Below are 15,644 nucleotides of genomic sequence, written 5' to 3'. Positions count from 1 at the left end.
CTAAAATCACAAGAGAGTACAGAGCTGTGCGAAAATGTAGGTTATTAAGGTGAGTTGCAAGTTTACCGGTCATTATCTTGTACATAATTAAACTACCGTGTCCGCTGGTCTCTCAGTCAACTCCCCCTTCATCACCTGCTGAGAGAATGGACTTCGGCTTCGGATCCATTGTCCATACCTGATAAACACGAATGGAATCATAGCAAGCAGAATAGCAATAAATGCCAAGAGTGAGCTCGCCCAATTGATCCCCAACGTGCCGTACATCGGGTTCGTAGCCAGCGGCAGACAGACGGCAAGGCAGGATCGTAGCGTACTAGCAGCAGCCTGCGCTGATGCAGAGTACTGCTTGTAGGCATCAGTGAGATAGTTGATCATGGCCATGAAGATCAGAATGTACCCGATGCCGAAGAAGAGACCGGACATCATGGGGACGATGGGGTGGATGGACAATTTGGAGGACCATCCCAACCAAAAGAGAGCGATCGGAAGTCTAAAAGGTTAGCTGTTGATCTTCTAATCGAACATAAAAAGAGTTGACGTACAAAGGTGCACCCAATGCGGCAAGCGGCAGACGGCGATACTCTTCAAGCATGGCCCAGGGCTTGCCCTCTTTCATAGCCTTGCTATGATATGAGCCATAGAGCAAGAAGAGCGCAAAGGCAACCAAGGCTCCAACACTGACTGTGACCAAAATGTTAGTTTCCATCACAAAACGCGAGCTGGTTGACATACTGGGTAAGAATGCGAGCCCTGCTACACCCGGTGATAACCCATATAGATCTATAAATGTCAGCAACTCTTCCAGGTCTCATCACATATATCAAAATGAGTCTTACTTTGGAAGATGAGCGGATAAGCTTGGAAGTACAGATAGAACATCGCATATGTGAAGCCCATGAAAAGTGAAGCAAATAGAAGAACCGGCTCCTTGGCAGTCATCACAAATGGTCTCATGAAGATGGACAAGACACCATCCCCGCGATGGCCCGGGCCCTGAGGCGGAATGATTGTTTCACCATTCGCTTCTTGTTTTCCCGCCTTAGCCAACCGTCGTGCATGTCGCTGTTTCAAAACAGGCACATAGGTCTCTGGGATGAAGAGAACAAAGGGATATCCTACAGCAGCGGCAGCAAGTCCAACCCAAAAGGTCCAGCGCCATGATACGGTGGAGATAAACCCAGACACAAGCGGTGCAAGCTGAGGACCAAAGCCAGTGACAACCATGAAAAGCGCCATGGCAATACCGCGAGTTTGCGGGTTATCCAAGATATCAGCATACAACCCTCCAAGCACAGCATTGGGAGAAGCGGCGTTCAAGCCACATAGAAGACGAAAAACGAGCAAAGCAGGGAAGTTTGGTGATAATGCGCAGGCCATGGTGAAGATGATATATCCACTGAATGTACCGATTAGAACGGGCCTACGGCCGACATGTTCGCTGAGAGGTCCGAATATTAGTGGACCAATAGCAAATCCCACAAGGTATAAAGAGTTCAGAAGAACCAGCTTTGTATCGTCGTGGGCGATGTTGAAATAGTCTGCGATTGCATCATGGGCGCCTGAGGGGAGTGATGATCCAAAGGCACTATTGAAGATAAACAGAATTCCCGCGAGGACGATATGTATTTTTCGGATCTGTTTCAATATCAGAATCATGAGAAGAGGGTGTGGTGGTGTGGTCTTGAGCGACCTATGGAGAAAGTAGCCCTGAAGACTCGGAAGCTGTAAACATTACGCACCGGCGAGAGAGTGAGAGGATCTCGATAGCCATCCGACGACTTCAATTCCATTGTAACCGGTAATCCTGTATTGGTCTATTGAAGAAAGGGTACAAGCCAGACTTGAATCAACATTCCGAACGACAAATTTTCAATCACCGGTTCTCTGGAGAAGCCGTGTCAAATGGATCTATAGCCCACATTGAAATCAAGCGCCAATCGACTTCTCTGTTACTTGATGGTAATTTCCTCTGGCCTATGAAGAAATCGGCTTCTTCGTGGAGAACACTCCACTGATGCCCCACAGCATGCCCCTACACGCCCTACAGAGCACTTTTGATTGGATGCAGCAGACTGTCATCGGAGAAAAGTCCGACTAGGGTTGGATTATGGTAACCCTGGGATATCGGCAAGTTGTCCGATGAGTGTACATGCAGTTGGTCAATGCAAGTCAACGTTATACTGCAGAAAGTATAGAGTTGTGGAATTGAGTCGATCACAAACTCTTGGCATCTGAGACTTCACTTCCTCACACACTATTCCATCCACTCAAACTTGTCATGGAAATACCAATGGGCCCTGGCATCTCCTGAGTGATCATGGCCTTCAAGACATCGGTAGCGACACGATGAAAATCTCAATCGGTCCGGCAGGCAGATCACCAAATCTCCTCTACAACCAGTTGTCGCTTAGCCTCGGCGACAAAGGAATTTCCTGGCCCGGTAATGAAATGGTCTTTCTTCATTGTTTCCATGCCAATGGTCATAGCTGTAACCGTTTGGACACCTCCCAGAATATAGTGATCATCCGCACCAGCATAGTGCATCGCGGCAACCGCGTTGGCGGGAAAATTCCCCCCGCAGTTTGACGAGTGCAAGCCGCAATGAGGGACACCAGGCCGAATGTCATCGATGCATTTCTGGCCATGGTAGGTGTATCTACCACCGGGGCTGGGCTCCCCGCAAAGTCGGGTGAAGCGTGGGGAAGTTGAATCGGAATGTGGACATTCACCCGAGGTTTACCTGTGTTCAGTAATGTAGTTTACTTGTGAGCCAGTCCGATTTAATATTTATGTCGATGTCCCTGCCCAAAGATGGAGAGGCTCGTTGGATTCATAACTGGGTATCAATGAAATATCGGCAATACAAATTGAGGCCGAGGCTTTAACCACCGCGCACGCAGTGCCCCAAATCCCCCATCAACTGAGCCAGCATCTGAACCAATGGGGGAGTTCTCTCGGAATTCTCAACGCGAAGGATTCTTTGTACAACATCCATTGTAGTCCCTGGGTCAACCAAATAGGCGGCTCCACCCGGGCCCTGTAGGGCAGGGGAGCCACAGCCTAGTGTGACAAACTTGGAGACATCAGGTATGTCATCACCATCAAGGAGGACTGTCGGGCCAGCGTTTGATAGCGGGATATTGGGGCTTCCCGTGAGTCGAGCCGTGTTCGCCTTGGAAACAACACTATAAGACCAAAATGCAAGACCAGCGTAGTACACTCCAATGGCCAAGAATCTTGTCAAGGACCCTGGGGGCATACTTCTCGCAGCGCGGATGACCTGGCCAGCATGCCATACCGCTCTTCGAGAATCAGAACTGGCAATCCACTCCAGTGCAGAATGGTAGACCCGCCGAGCTTCTTGTTTGTCTTCCTTGCCGGCAAAGAGTTGAAGCTCTTCCAGAGACATGTGCAAAAGCATAGATACAACTTCACATACAAGCATGATCTCAGGTCGGCACTCTCCACGCAGTTCAGAGCAGACCATTTTGAAATGCTGCAAAGCTTGATCAAGCTCTTGTTGACGAGAGTTTGTCACGAGCGCATGCCAGTGTTTGGAGTTATTGGTAGAGATGAACTTCAGCCGGTGATACTCGTTGATCAGTGCGGCTAGACCGTGAATCAATACTGATGCTGCGAATTGGGTGTCGACGCAATCTTGGAACACGGTGATTTGTGACATATCGCGGAGAAGATCGGCCAGAGATGGCAACCGTTCTGGAGTCACTCTGCCAAAGAGGTCTTTCCACTCGGTGGCAGACTTGGCCTCCCATAAATGGCGCGATGCTGGCAAAGGAAGCTCCATATCTGCGTATGATATGATTGGATTGACGTTAAGAGACATTGCTGTTTGGGAGTCATGCATAAAGAGAGAGTAAACAAGCCTAGCCGACAAGGTTAGTATGCGACGAAAAAAAGATGTCGAGTGGAAACTACCTTTTGTAGGACTCTTGTTCAACCCATTCCCGCCACTTAGCCTCCAGAGCAGGCCCCTTGTCCTCCGCACGGGGTACAATATTAGTGTAGACTGAGCGACGAAATCGTAAAGCACGACGAAGCATGGTAATGAGCGGCTGTGAAAAGCTCTCTGCAATTTCAGTCTTTCGACGGTTACCACTCCAGATTCCAATGTCAATAGTCAAGGCATAGGTTTGTGAGGTCCGCAGATCACGGGTAAACGTATTATCTCGTTCGTACTGAAAGCATGTCAACGTTGTTATCACACATCCATCGAAGTATTCCTACCTTTCCAGGAAGATGCAGTCTCACAATCTCATTCAGTGCATATCCAAGTTTTCTGATAGTCGGAATGGGTGAAAAAACAGCACCAGCAGCAGCCAGGCCAGCAAGAACACCAGGATCCTCGCTATTCGTTTGGAATGTTGGCATATGGATAAACGTTTGAATTGTGTGTCTCTGTAGCTCAAAATATTGCTGAATTAAGCCATCCAGCAATTCTGTGCTTGGAAACGACTTCATGATGCGACTCAGGTTGGCCTCTCGGCTCACCTCCAAGACCAAGCTCAGAATCAAGTCACGGCTACTAGATGTCAACCGCTCACATAAATGTGGCCATTCGGGTGTAACGTTTGTTTCTGGGCTGTTAATCACTTGCGGGACAGACAGGTTTTCGTGGTCATCAAATGCATGATCCTCAGGTGCAGGTTTCCACGCGGAAAGTGATGAGCGGTGGTAGGCCTCTGCACCAATTCCGATCCCGCTATCGGTATCATAAATTTCGTCATGCTGGTTGTGAAAGCTAGGTAACAGGCTCCGGGAGTTGTAGAAGTCGATCAGACCGAAGTCGCCATCGGTAAGGGTGAAGTCAAAGTGAAGGTTGTCCGAAGCGCCATAATGGACATATTCGGGTGCCATTTGCGATGGATCAGGATCATTATATCGGGCAAGAGAAGGTATCAGAGAGTCGGGGATGAAGTTTGGGAAGAATGTGCCGTCGACACTAAAGATGCCACTCTCGTGGTCGTTAGGTGATACTATGTGACTGTCAGCCAGTAGTAGCATAATTCATCGGATCCATTCATACCTCCAGTTTCAAGGGCCATTTGGTCTACCCCCTGGGGCATTTCTGGAGACAGGACGTTGTTTGGCAGAGGCCTCGGGGTCATCAAGATAGTGGTCGCTGAGAAATCCTCCAAAGGCGTTGGCATCGGTGAGAATGCCACCGCAGGCGAAGTAGTCAATTCCATACGCGCATTGCTTTGCGCAGGCGTATCGAAGATGTTGCGCTGGTGTGTAGGCTCTGGTGACGAATCCTGCGAGACATCCTGCCAGTCACAGGGCTGGTTGCGCTCGCGGCATCGCCGACAGGGCTTGTCATCGTCGCATTTTAATTTTGAAGTGGCACAGGATTTGCACGCCTGGGAGACCCTGCTCTGTTTGGCGACTGACGAGCTTCGCTTTCGTTTACGGTCTCGGTCGTTGGCATGGCCTGTCGCATGGCGTTTTAACAAATCTCTAAGAACACATCAGCCACAGAGCAAACCCTCCAATTGAGGTGATCCTCACGGCCGCGCAAACCCTTTGTCGCAAACATCGCAGACATATGGCTTTTCTCGTGTATGCGAGCGAACATGGCGTATCAAATGATCAGCTCGGTTATAGTGACGTTTACAGAAACCACATTGAAAGTAGCCATTCTCCTTTTTTGGCGGAGAATGCGCACTGTCCATTCGCACCGTCTTTGGGGGTGAATCAGTGTACATGATCAGGCATTTGCATCGCAAGACAGGGGGAAAGGAGAGGGGGACAGTGGAAAAAAGAGAAAAGGGAGGAAGGAGAGGAAATCCGGGGGAAGTGGCAGTTGATCGACGCCACTTTCTCCACGCTAAATGCGGAATGAGAGATCTTCAGACTATGGCTTCTTCTAAAACGACCAATGAGAAACTCGTGAAAAGAGGCAGTTCCTTCAGGGGCCAGTGGCAGTCCCGCACTCATTCGCCTACTCCACTGCGCATTCCCCAGATTCACACAATTACGCGGCTATTCCCCAGAGTTGAAGGCGTTTTGCCCCGGAAATGGCCATGTACCCCTCATTCCCCCCCAAGAAGCTTAAGCAGAAGGAAGTGGCTGATTTGGTTTGATCGAAAAGGGTCTAATTCGGCCAAAATGGTGGGATTGTGGCAAATGCACATTCGGGATGTGGGGGACAATACCCGATGGAGTATGCAGTTGCGTAGAAAGGAATAGGAGTATTTGTACTGCTTCATTCCCGGTTGTTTTTCAGTCAAATCAACTATATACATACTCACAATGGGTATGTCTGCATTCTTCGTTTATGATGCCTGCTAACGATATAGGCCTCACCCCTGTTCATTTCTTCTCCCATGGCTCAACCATGATGTTGGGAGAAGAGTCGGAAAGCGCAGACTACTGGAAGAAGTGCGGTGATGAAGCTCTAGAGCGCAAGATCAAGGGCGTGGTCATCATGGTAAATCATACAAGGCGTATACCTAGCACAGCTAACACATTACAGGGGGCACATTGGGACTGCATGGGAGACAAGATCGAGCTGGCAACCAATCCCAATCCAGACAAGAGCCCAGTAGCATATGTTCATCCCGACAAGTATCAGAACTACAAGCTGAATCCCGACCTCGAAACCACAAAGCGTTGCATCCAAATGCTGGCCCAGGAAGGGTTCAACGTGAGCGGCAATGACAGTTTCGACTGGATCCACGACGTATATCTCATTCTCATCCGCATGTTCCCGGCAGGATGTCCACCAACAACACTCGTCTCAGCCAACGCCCGCTACGACCCCCATTTCCACATGAAGATTGGCTCGACCTTGCGCCAGCTACGACGAGAGAACTACCTGATCATCGGGACGGGAGGAGCTGTGCACAATCTATACAGAAATCGGTGGGCCCCCATGATGCGCTTCCGGGATAACTTTGCGATGGAAACGCCACCGGAGGATTGGGCTATGGAGTTCCGTCAGGCGGTCGAGGATGTCATCACCAAGACTTCCGGCGTGCAGTTACGACGTGCTATGACAAGGCTCATGAAGCATCCTCGATACCGGGACGCACACGCTACCGATGATCACTTCATGGCTGCTATGTTTGTGGCCGGTGCCGCGGGAGATGAAGAAGATGAGCATACGCCGGCGCTTCTGGGTGCCGAGAGTTGGGAGTTGACCAATATGTGTAACTCGCAATTCACCTTTGGCAGATGGCCCAAGGAGATTGCTGTGTAGCTTTGATGTTGGGAGCTTGTATTTGATAGTATGAGTTGAATTTAATTGGTTGAAATGAATCAATACCAAAACATGGCGAGCTTTGCTATGACCAAATTGTAGACTGTAGACAAGGAGTACTTTGAGAGACCTACTATTTCTCAGCAACAGTGTTCTTTTCTCTGAGATGAAGTGAGCCTTGTTGACGCCCTCGAATCTCTTTTTGCATGTGCATGACATACCATCCTCTGCACTGCTGTTTCAAGCTATCATTTTCTCATATCACTCAGCTGTTACTTTCTAGAATGGATTCTGAGGACACAGATGAACAGGGCATTATATACTTACAGTCATTCTTGTTGGGAGAACTGCAGGCCCGGGAAAGGGTGGAAAGGTCACAGGGTACTTCTGTCGAGGTTGCCGGTAGTTGAAGGTGTAACACATGGAGACGGCGTAATATCTCTGTGAGAAGGAGAACACTTTCAAGGAGGGGCGACGATGATCATAAGGTCAACACAATTTAAAGAGTTGCGATGGCTTTATACTCGTCCTGCATGGGGTTCGGATCCCAGTCGTAAACCGGCATAGCGAGCTGTTAACTCCTCTTCTTTGACTTTTTGGCAACTTTTTGATGACATGGGCATTTCAATACACTCGAAAAATGATTAATCCTCAGTACTGGAAAGTAATACAATGGAGAAAGAAAATAGTAAAGCCCCTGAGGAAAAAGTCCGTACGTTGTAACTGCATATGTACAAGGGGACTCGGAGGAGACCCGAAAGTAACAAACAGGAAAGGGGAAGTGTAACCAATTCAGTACAGAATTCCGCCACACGCCAATTAAATGCTGTAAGAATGATGATCAGGGGGCCCGGTACATCGGGTTCGCAAGGAATACTCGTACATTCCATGCTCGTGGCTCATCGCTTCGTAGAAACAAATGGGATAACCAAAATAACAAAAGAGAATCGTAAAACTCCGTCAACCCAAAAGGAATAATCCAAACAAAGGGGATATCCAACTCCAACTCATGAATCCGAATCAAAATTTAACAATTAGATGACGACCACATCGCCCTCAGCGTCGGCGGGATCGGAGACCATCATGTCTCCGTATTTGCCAACTGCCATTAACATGGTATCATCTTCAAGGTCGATGGCACTGTCGTCATTGTTGTGAGCTTGGAAGCCCGGATCGGCGAGTGACAGTCGCTTCTCGTTGGGCGGGTGTTTAAAATCCGAATGGCCATTGGTAGGGACCTGGCCGTTTGGGGGAACAGGGCTATCATTGGACTTGGTCTGGGGCTGAGTCCCTTCAAAAGGGGACTGCTCGGGGACAGCTGGCTTCATCTGAAAATTGCCAAGCGACTCCGGACCGAAGGTCGCACTTTGCAGGGATCCGGGGGTGTTGCGCATGAATCCGCCCTTCTCGGCCTGCCAAACCATCATTTCGTGGAAGAAAACCTTGGTCATCCACCAGGCACTGAAACTGGCGGCACCACCCAGAGTGAGTCGGTGCAGAACGCTGTCCCACAAGGCATCAACCTTCTCAATCACGCACTGGGTGCGGTGATGAGAAAAGGCAGCGGGAAGGTTTAGGATGAATTGAACCCATTTGTCTGGGAAATTGTACTCATCGCCGGGGGCACTTTCAACGGGAAACTTGTGAGCCTCGACGGAATCAGGTGAATCAGGTTTCGTGAAGAAAGGCAAGGCCGTGGTGGGGTCTGCGTCGGTCAATGGGGTGAGAAGTGCGCGAACATCATGCTTGAGAATCTGCTCTGTGGCCAGCTCAGCACACGTCGGAATATTGGCCTTGGTCATCATGTCACGAGGGTTGACCAGGGTCTTGTAGTCAAACCACATCTGGTTCCGGTTGTCGGGATGGCAAAGCCAGGCGGCAGCAGCATTGGCAGCCTGGTTCACATCCAGCATGTGCTTGAGGAGATTGCAGAAGATGTGTGCGGGAATCAGTCGTGCGAGTGAAACATGAGTTGGCTGAGCCTTGAATGTCTCGGAAATATGACCGCAGAGTCTTTGTGAGATAGAGTTGAAGGCATCTAGAACCGGTTTGGGGACCACCTGGGTTGTCAGGGGTGCCACAAAAGCAATCATCTTCTGATACATCATCCAATCACACTCCTTGATCCACGGGGCAACGTTGGGGTGTGTCAACATCTTCTGAACAGGGACAGTCAAGGTGCCATGGAAAGCAGAGAAGTATTTCATGAGATTCCTTTCCTTGCAGTAACGGAAACTGTCGATAACAGAGATGCAATGGGAGCGGTAGAGAGCAGCAAGGGCTGCAGCAACTTTCAAGTCACTGTTCGCGGGGAGGTAGGGGCGGATATCGGGGAGTTGAAGGGCTTCGTTATCGACCAGAGGATTCTCATCCAGCGGGAACTGCAACATTTGATGAATCATCTTTCCAGCTTGTTGAGCCACATTTTCACGAGTGATTGTTTCATCTGATCCATTGGGGTTCTGGGACTGGCAATTGCAATCACCAGGTGCAGGATGGCTTGGGAATCGAGGAGCAAACGAGGTGGGGGGGGAAGGGAAAACGGCGGTGTCGGCGGTCGGCTGCTGTACACTGGCACTAGAAATTGTAAGCAGGGCCCAATTGTATGCGAGGGCATGGGGTCTTACCTCCTCGAGCGCAGCGCACTGGCAGGTCTTGATGGCGGCAGGGGACCATTGACGCTTTGGTTGGCTTGAGGATTGAGGGGTGCAAGCTTTTGTTGCTTCTCCTCAATGACCGACAAGTCAACATAGTGGTACTTGGATTCACCTCGAACTCCAAGTCGTCGAGTCTGCACATTGGGAAAGATGATGCGAACGAGTTTGCCAAAAGAAGCAGGGTTCAATACTGAAACTCGCTCTGTGCCACAGTTCTCTGCATAACAACAGTAAACACGGTCACGACGCACTGAGCCAGTACTCTTGCGGCAGTTTTCTCTCAGCCTATGACGATGGTTAACTTGCAAATCTAGGTCTTTGCCAGGAATCTTCCTTACCAGATCATGGCGAAGACTTGCTTCACTTTTTCGGCCTTGCCTCCACCACCTTCATGCTTCATGACCTCTGCTGCCATCTGCTTCAGGGTCCATCCCTCATACTGGCGGAGCAATTTCCGCAGTTCCATGTCATTTGCCAATGTCGAGCTAGCCCCCTTTTTCTTTTTTGCGCCTTGTTCAGACATGTCTTGATCCTCGGTGATGTGATCAGGCAAATGGTTTTCAACTCCACTGTCATAAACAGGCTGATATTGTGGAATTGCATGAATTGCATGCGGCATTGGTGGTTGTATGGGTTGGTGGGCAAGGGTGTGGTCGTGCATCGCGTGGTTCTGGAACTCATCTGCTCGAGGCATCGCGGTATGGTCGTGCATTGATTGGTCCAAAGACGGACTGTTCGAGTGGTGAGAAAACTGGTGCCCAAATCGCATCAGCATATCCTCTGGGTTACCACCAAACATGTGTTGGCCCGGGACTTGCGAGGGCATAAATTGCGGGAAACCGTCGAGGTGCTGGTCTTGTGTTTGTTGTGTCGTACTCGAGTGAATGCTCGCTGTTGAGCCTCGGGAACGAGGACGACGACCAGCTCTGGAAGCAGTTTCTGACCGTGCCCGCATAGGGTCTGCCGTACCAGGTCGGCTCTGGGGGGCAATCTGTGTTGTCTGGGACACCACACTTCCCTGTGACTGGGCTCGAGCTTTGGGAGGTCAGGATGGGAAGAATAACGTGACCCAACGTTGAGCGTTGACTTACCCAGTTCTGGCGGCATTATGCCCATTTGCGTTGTGGAGGAAGTGGTAACCACGGCGATGACCCTGCACTTTCCACGGCACACTTTTCTCAAACCAAAACCAAAATGACACCCAGAGACAAACAGAACTCGCAATGCACAATCCAAACTCCAAAAAGCGAGTCGCAAGCCTACTGGGGCTGTAAAGGCGTAGCCGCGTGTGAGTCGAGGGAGGATAAACAGAAAAGGACCGTTCCTCTGACAACGTTGTTTGGTCGGTCACGTGGCTGAGGTAAGCATTCCTGGGCTTGTTTTTGTTTACTTCGCATTGTTCGCTTTATACGTGAGCTACGTGAGCTACGTGATGTTACAGTGGTTGTTGCAGTGGTTGGTTTATTCTGATGTTCTGGCCTGTCGGTATATTTAGCTATACTCCTGTGTTGTTCAGTCTGCTAGGTAATAGTGTACTGAGTGACAACAGAACAGAAGGCAAAGAACAATCAGGCAATAGTGCTTTGAAAGAGCATTATATGCACATCTGGTATGTTCCTTTAACATCTAGCTTATAAGTTATCTCCTACTATTTTGGCTGTATCATGCTCAACTGCTACGCGTCAGCGGCGGAGAGGACAAACTTGGCACATTACATCATTGATCTTCAATGCACACCAAATGTCTCCAGGGCTGGATTTTTATATTCTGAATGTTTAGACGGTCTAGAATGTCAGATGGTTCCTTATTTGAAGACTGGATTATGCTCTCGCCACATGTTTGCTGTAGAGTCGCGAATCATAGCCCACTCGGAGTATATATATCTCCACTGAGATCGACTCCCCTCCAGATCTGCTCTATTTTGCCTATAATATATATGTGTATTCCGTCCTCTATACATCTACACCACCCGCACAACACAAATATCCGAATACCCTGCAATTGCCAAGAAACTAAAGTGGTCCGATATCGTCGGGTACCATGGAAATACAGGCTCCACGCGGGAAATTGGAGGAAAACACGAACAAACCAAAGGATGTGGCTGTAGATCTGCATTATCACAAATTATGAGACAATTTAATGCCGAGATTCGTAAGGTAGTAGGGCTGCCGTGATGTCACTTGGATTATCTCCAGATTCCCCTCCCCCGATCTTTCCCCCTCCACAACTCCTCGCAATTATGCAGAAATTCAAGGAAAAGCTGGAGCATTCAATAGACCATCTGGAGGGGTCTTTTAAAGGTCTGTAATGAGATCTCCGTACTTGACCAAAGACTGACCATTTCCAGACACCCATCTTCATGATGTCAAAGCCGAAGCTACACACATGAAGCACAAGGTGGGCAAGTTCTTCAACATTATAAATCCCAATCATCGCCACGATGAGGAGCATGAGCAAAAAACAGACCGCAAGCGTTCTGAAATTGCAGAGTCGCACCGCTTTGGATCATTTGCGCCCATCCACGAGGGCAATCGCGTCAAGTGGTATGTCGACGCCATGGATTACATGTGGGCAGTTTCCGAGGCTCTCGAGAAGGCGACCGAGACCATTTACATCGCCGATTGGTGGCTGTCCCCGGAATTGTTTATGCGTCGGCCTCCTGTGGAGCACCAGGAATGGCGATTGGATCAGGTCTTGAAGCGCCGCGCGGAGGCTGGTGTCAAGATCTATGTGATTGTCTACAAAGAGGTCGGTCTTTAATTTTTGGCTTGTGATGAAAGCATCATATTGACAGTCCTGTAGGTCAACCAAGCCCTGACTTGCAATTCAGCGCACACCAAGCATGCGCTGCGAAACCTTTGCCCCGAAGGAACACCTGGTCACGGCAACATTCGAGTGATGCGCCACCCCGATCACAATGTCTTTGAAAACGCAGCCGATATGACCCTGTACTGGGTATGTAGCCCCTGCTCCCGAGGCTTACATTGAGACAGCTGACAGTAGACAGGCCCATCACGAGAAATTCGTTGTCATCGATTACGCCGTCGCATTCATTGGAGGTATTGATCTTTGTTTCGGACGCTGGGATGTGAACCAGCACCCTCTGGCAGATGTCCACCCAGCCGGCCTACGGGACGACATCTTCCCAGGTCAGGAATTTAACAACAACCGAATCATGGACTTCCAGGGCGTGGAAGACTGGCAGAGCAACGAAGTTAGCAAGGCTGAATACGGCCGCATGCCCTGGCACGATGTGGCCATGGGATTGATGGGTGACTGTGTGTTTGATATTGCAGAGCACTTCGTCCTGCGCTGGAACTTTATCAAGCGCGACAAATACAAGCGCAACCACGATGTCGATTGGCTGCTTATGGAGGGCCGCACGGGCGAAGATGAAGATATCATCGCGGTTCAGAGACCCAAGTACCCATGCGGTGACTATATTCAGCACCCACTGACCCCTCTCTCATCCAAGCCCCGTGGTGATGTGGGCACTGTGCGCGCTCAGATCGTGCGAAGCAGTGATGACTGGAGTAGTGGTATTCTGAACGAGCACAGTATCCAGAACGCATACTGCGAGACCATCCGCAACGCTCAGCACTTTGTGTACATTGAGAACCAGTTCTTCAGTAAGCCAGCCATCCAAAATATAGGCACATTTGCTAACATTGATAGTCACCGCTACTGGCGACCAGCAGCGTCCAATTTTCAACACCATTGGCCGGGCTATTGTCGATGCGTGCGTGAAAGCAGGTAAGGAAGGCCGTAAGTTCCGCGTCATCCTTGTCATCCCTGCGATTCCCGGTTTCGCTGGTGATCTGCGTGATAACGCCGCGACGGGAACTCGGGCTATCATGGACTATCAGTACAAGTCGATTTGTCGTGGCGAGCACTCAATCTTTGGGCAAATCGAGAAGGAGGGCATTGACCCTCGCGGTAGGTTCTCTTTTCCCGTGTCAATGCAATGCATCCTAACACGAATCAGAGCATGTCTTCATCTTTGCCCTGCGGGCATACGACCGAATCAACAAGACGCCCGCTCTGGAAGACCTCGAGAAGCAAGCCGATGTTACATACCAGGACATCCAGCGCGGTATTGCCGAATCCATCATGAGTGAAAGTGTGCACCCGACGATCGGCAAAGATGGTGACCGCAACGAGAAAGACTACACCGCCGACCCCAGTCAGAAAGAAGCCACTCTGCAGAAACTGAAGAAGTTCGAAGAAAAGGTGGAACAGCGCAAGGCCAAGGATGGCTTCCACAGCAAGGACACCGTGTCGCACTGCACCATGCTGAACGGCGGTAAGATGTCCGACGAGAACTGGGAGGGTGACCCAGAGGCCGAGAAGAGCAACTTTGTCCAAGAGGAGCTTTACGTGCACGGCAAAGTATGTATTGTCGACGACCGCACCATAATCTGCGGCAGTGCCAATATCAACGATCGGGTAAGTGTAGCACGACGTCTCCCACCTCTCCCACATTATGACCCTTCATTTCTGTCCTGTATCATCGGCTGAGAACCGCAGTCGCAACTGGGATCGCACGACAGCGAAATAGCCATTGTCATGGAAGATCAAGACTTCATCGACAGCACCATGAACGGACAACCCTACCGAGCAGCCCGATTGGCCGCAACGCTGCGGCGCCAACTCTGGCGCGAACACCTAGGCCTACTGCCGGCGCAGGAATACGACGCCACAGGACATCCCAACGCGCGACCACCGGACGAATGCTTAAACGAGATCATCTCGGGACCGGAGAATGAGTTCGTGACGGACCCGCTGAGCGACGGGGTCTGGAACACCTGGACGTCGCAGGCGAGTGGGAACACTGAGACGTATCGGATGCTGTTCCGCGCGGATCCCGATGATAATATCAAGACCTTTGAGGATTATGACAATTTCCGACCGCGGGGCTCGCATAATGAGGGCCACTTGTTCGATCCGTATATGCCTGTCAAGGATGTGCGCGAGAAGCTCGATCTGATCAAGGGTCATTTGGTTTGGTTGCCCTTGGATTTCCTGAAAGATGCTGAAATGGCTGAGCCTGGATTGGCCGTGAATCAAATTACAGAGGTGAGTACGAATCTAGGGATGGAGGGAACATGCTAACCGTTCACAGAGTATCTACACCTAGTGAGTGAATATTGGAATATTGGAATATTGCATACGAATGTCATCATCGAAAAAGTACGAGTCAAGTACATTGTGCGTAATATAAGTACTTTGGTCAGTGGAGATGGAGGTATTGTCCCAAGCCCCTGGGAACACGATTTGCCCTCCTTTCCCCATTTTCCGTTTAGTGTTGGCCTTAGTCTCGGTTAGTGTCTTTAGTCGCTTTAGTCTGTTTTAGCCCTTGTCGCGTACGTATGTCGTTCCGATACATCTCATTTTCATGCAGCCACTCACATTGGGTCAACATGTGCGCGGGAGAAAAAAATTCCCCAAGCACGGGATATAGCCCTGGCTTGGCAAGGGGATTATTGCCAATCTTTTCTCTTTCTCCACTTCGGTAAAGAGAGAGGTTCATTTCTATTCCTAGCGGCGCAGCTCGCATCCCGGATCTCAAACCGAAAACCTTGAATATTCAGGGTGAACACGAACAAGGCAGACCCTGCATGTAGGGCCTACCAGGCTAGACCTGAGAAAGCTTTTGATCGCCTCCATGTGTATGCCGTCCCCAAGTTACGTGTACCTTGATTGGGCCGTGACATGGCCGATCAAAGTATTTGAAATAACGTTCAAGCAGCATTTGGAATAGCCTT

The 15,644-nt window shown here is 49.9% G+C and overlaps 5 protein-coding genes across 5 annotated transcripts; 2 read left to right on the top strand and 3 right to left on the bottom strand.

Moving 5' to 3' along the window:
• Nucleotides 1-87: 87 nt before the first annotated feature.
• Nucleotides 88-1,793, bottom strand: N7508_000919 (uncharacterized protein; the record flags this gene model as incomplete). The annotated part of the gene is made up of 5 exons (XM_058459004.1): nucleotides 88-493; nucleotides 546-684; nucleotides 736-783; nucleotides 840-1,638; nucleotides 1,743-1,793. The coding sequence occupies 5 exons, from the start codon at nucleotides 1,791-1,793 to the stop codon at nucleotides 88-90; spliced, it is 1,443 nt and encodes a 480-aa protein (XP_058325226.1).
• Nucleotides 1,794-2,884: 1,091 nt separating this feature from the next.
• N7508_000918 (putative C6 and C2H2 transcription factor RegA-like) lies at nucleotides 2,885-5,726 on the bottom strand (the record flags this gene model as incomplete). Its single annotated transcript, XM_058459003.1, has 5 exons — nucleotides 2,885-3,887; nucleotides 3,940-4,199; nucleotides 4,249-4,997; nucleotides 5,048-5,478; nucleotides 5,530-5,726. The coding sequence occupies 5 exons, from the start codon at nucleotides 5,724-5,726 to the stop codon at nucleotides 2,885-2,887; spliced, it is 2,640 nt and encodes an 879-aa protein (XP_058325225.1).
• A 547-nt stretch (nucleotides 5,727-6,273) lies between these two features.
• On the top strand, nucleotides 6,274-7,222 carry N7508_000917 (DODA-type extradiol aromatic ring-opening family dioxygenase; the record flags this gene model as incomplete). Its single annotated transcript, XM_058459002.1, has 3 exons — nucleotides 6,274-6,277; nucleotides 6,321-6,451; nucleotides 6,497-7,222. The coding sequence occupies 3 exons, from the start codon at nucleotides 6,274-6,276 to the stop codon at nucleotides 7,220-7,222; spliced, it is 861 nt and encodes a 286-aa protein (XP_058325224.1).
• A 1,034-nt stretch (nucleotides 7,223-8,256) lies between these two features.
• N7508_000916 (RFX family transcription factor) lies at nucleotides 8,257-11,248 on the bottom strand (the record flags this gene model as incomplete). Its single annotated transcript, XM_058459001.1, has 4 exons — nucleotides 8,257-9,799; nucleotides 9,850-10,164; nucleotides 10,218-10,892; nucleotides 10,971-11,248. Coding segments are annotated over 4 exons (2,811 nt in total), but the record flags the coding sequence as incomplete, so codon positions are not given.
• Nucleotides 11,249-12,118: 870 nt separating this feature from the next.
• Nucleotides 12,119-15,016, top strand: pldA (uncharacterized protein; the record flags this gene model as incomplete). The annotated part of the gene is made up of 8 exons (XM_058459000.1): nucleotides 12,119-12,179; nucleotides 12,227-12,627; nucleotides 12,682-12,834; nucleotides 12,887-13,508; nucleotides 13,555-13,815; nucleotides 13,865-14,325; nucleotides 14,407-14,955; nucleotides 15,002-15,016. The coding sequence occupies 8 exons, from the start codon at nucleotides 12,119-12,121 to the stop codon at nucleotides 15,014-15,016; spliced, it is 2,523 nt and encodes an 840-aa protein (XP_058325222.1).
• Between the last annotated feature and the right edge of the window lie 628 nt (nucleotides 15,017-15,644).

This window comes from Penicillium antarcticum (assembly GCF_028974205.1).
Source record: "Penicillium antarcticum strain IBT 31339 chromosome Unknown utg000001l_segment0_segment0, whole genome shotgun sequence".
In the NCBI taxonomy this organism is placed as follows: Eukaryota; Fungi; Ascomycota; class Eurotiomycetes; order Eurotiales; family Aspergillaceae; genus Penicillium; species Penicillium antarcticum.
The sequence above is the reverse complement of the archived record's forward strand: the minus strand, read 5'-3'. Positions and strand labels throughout refer to the sequence as shown.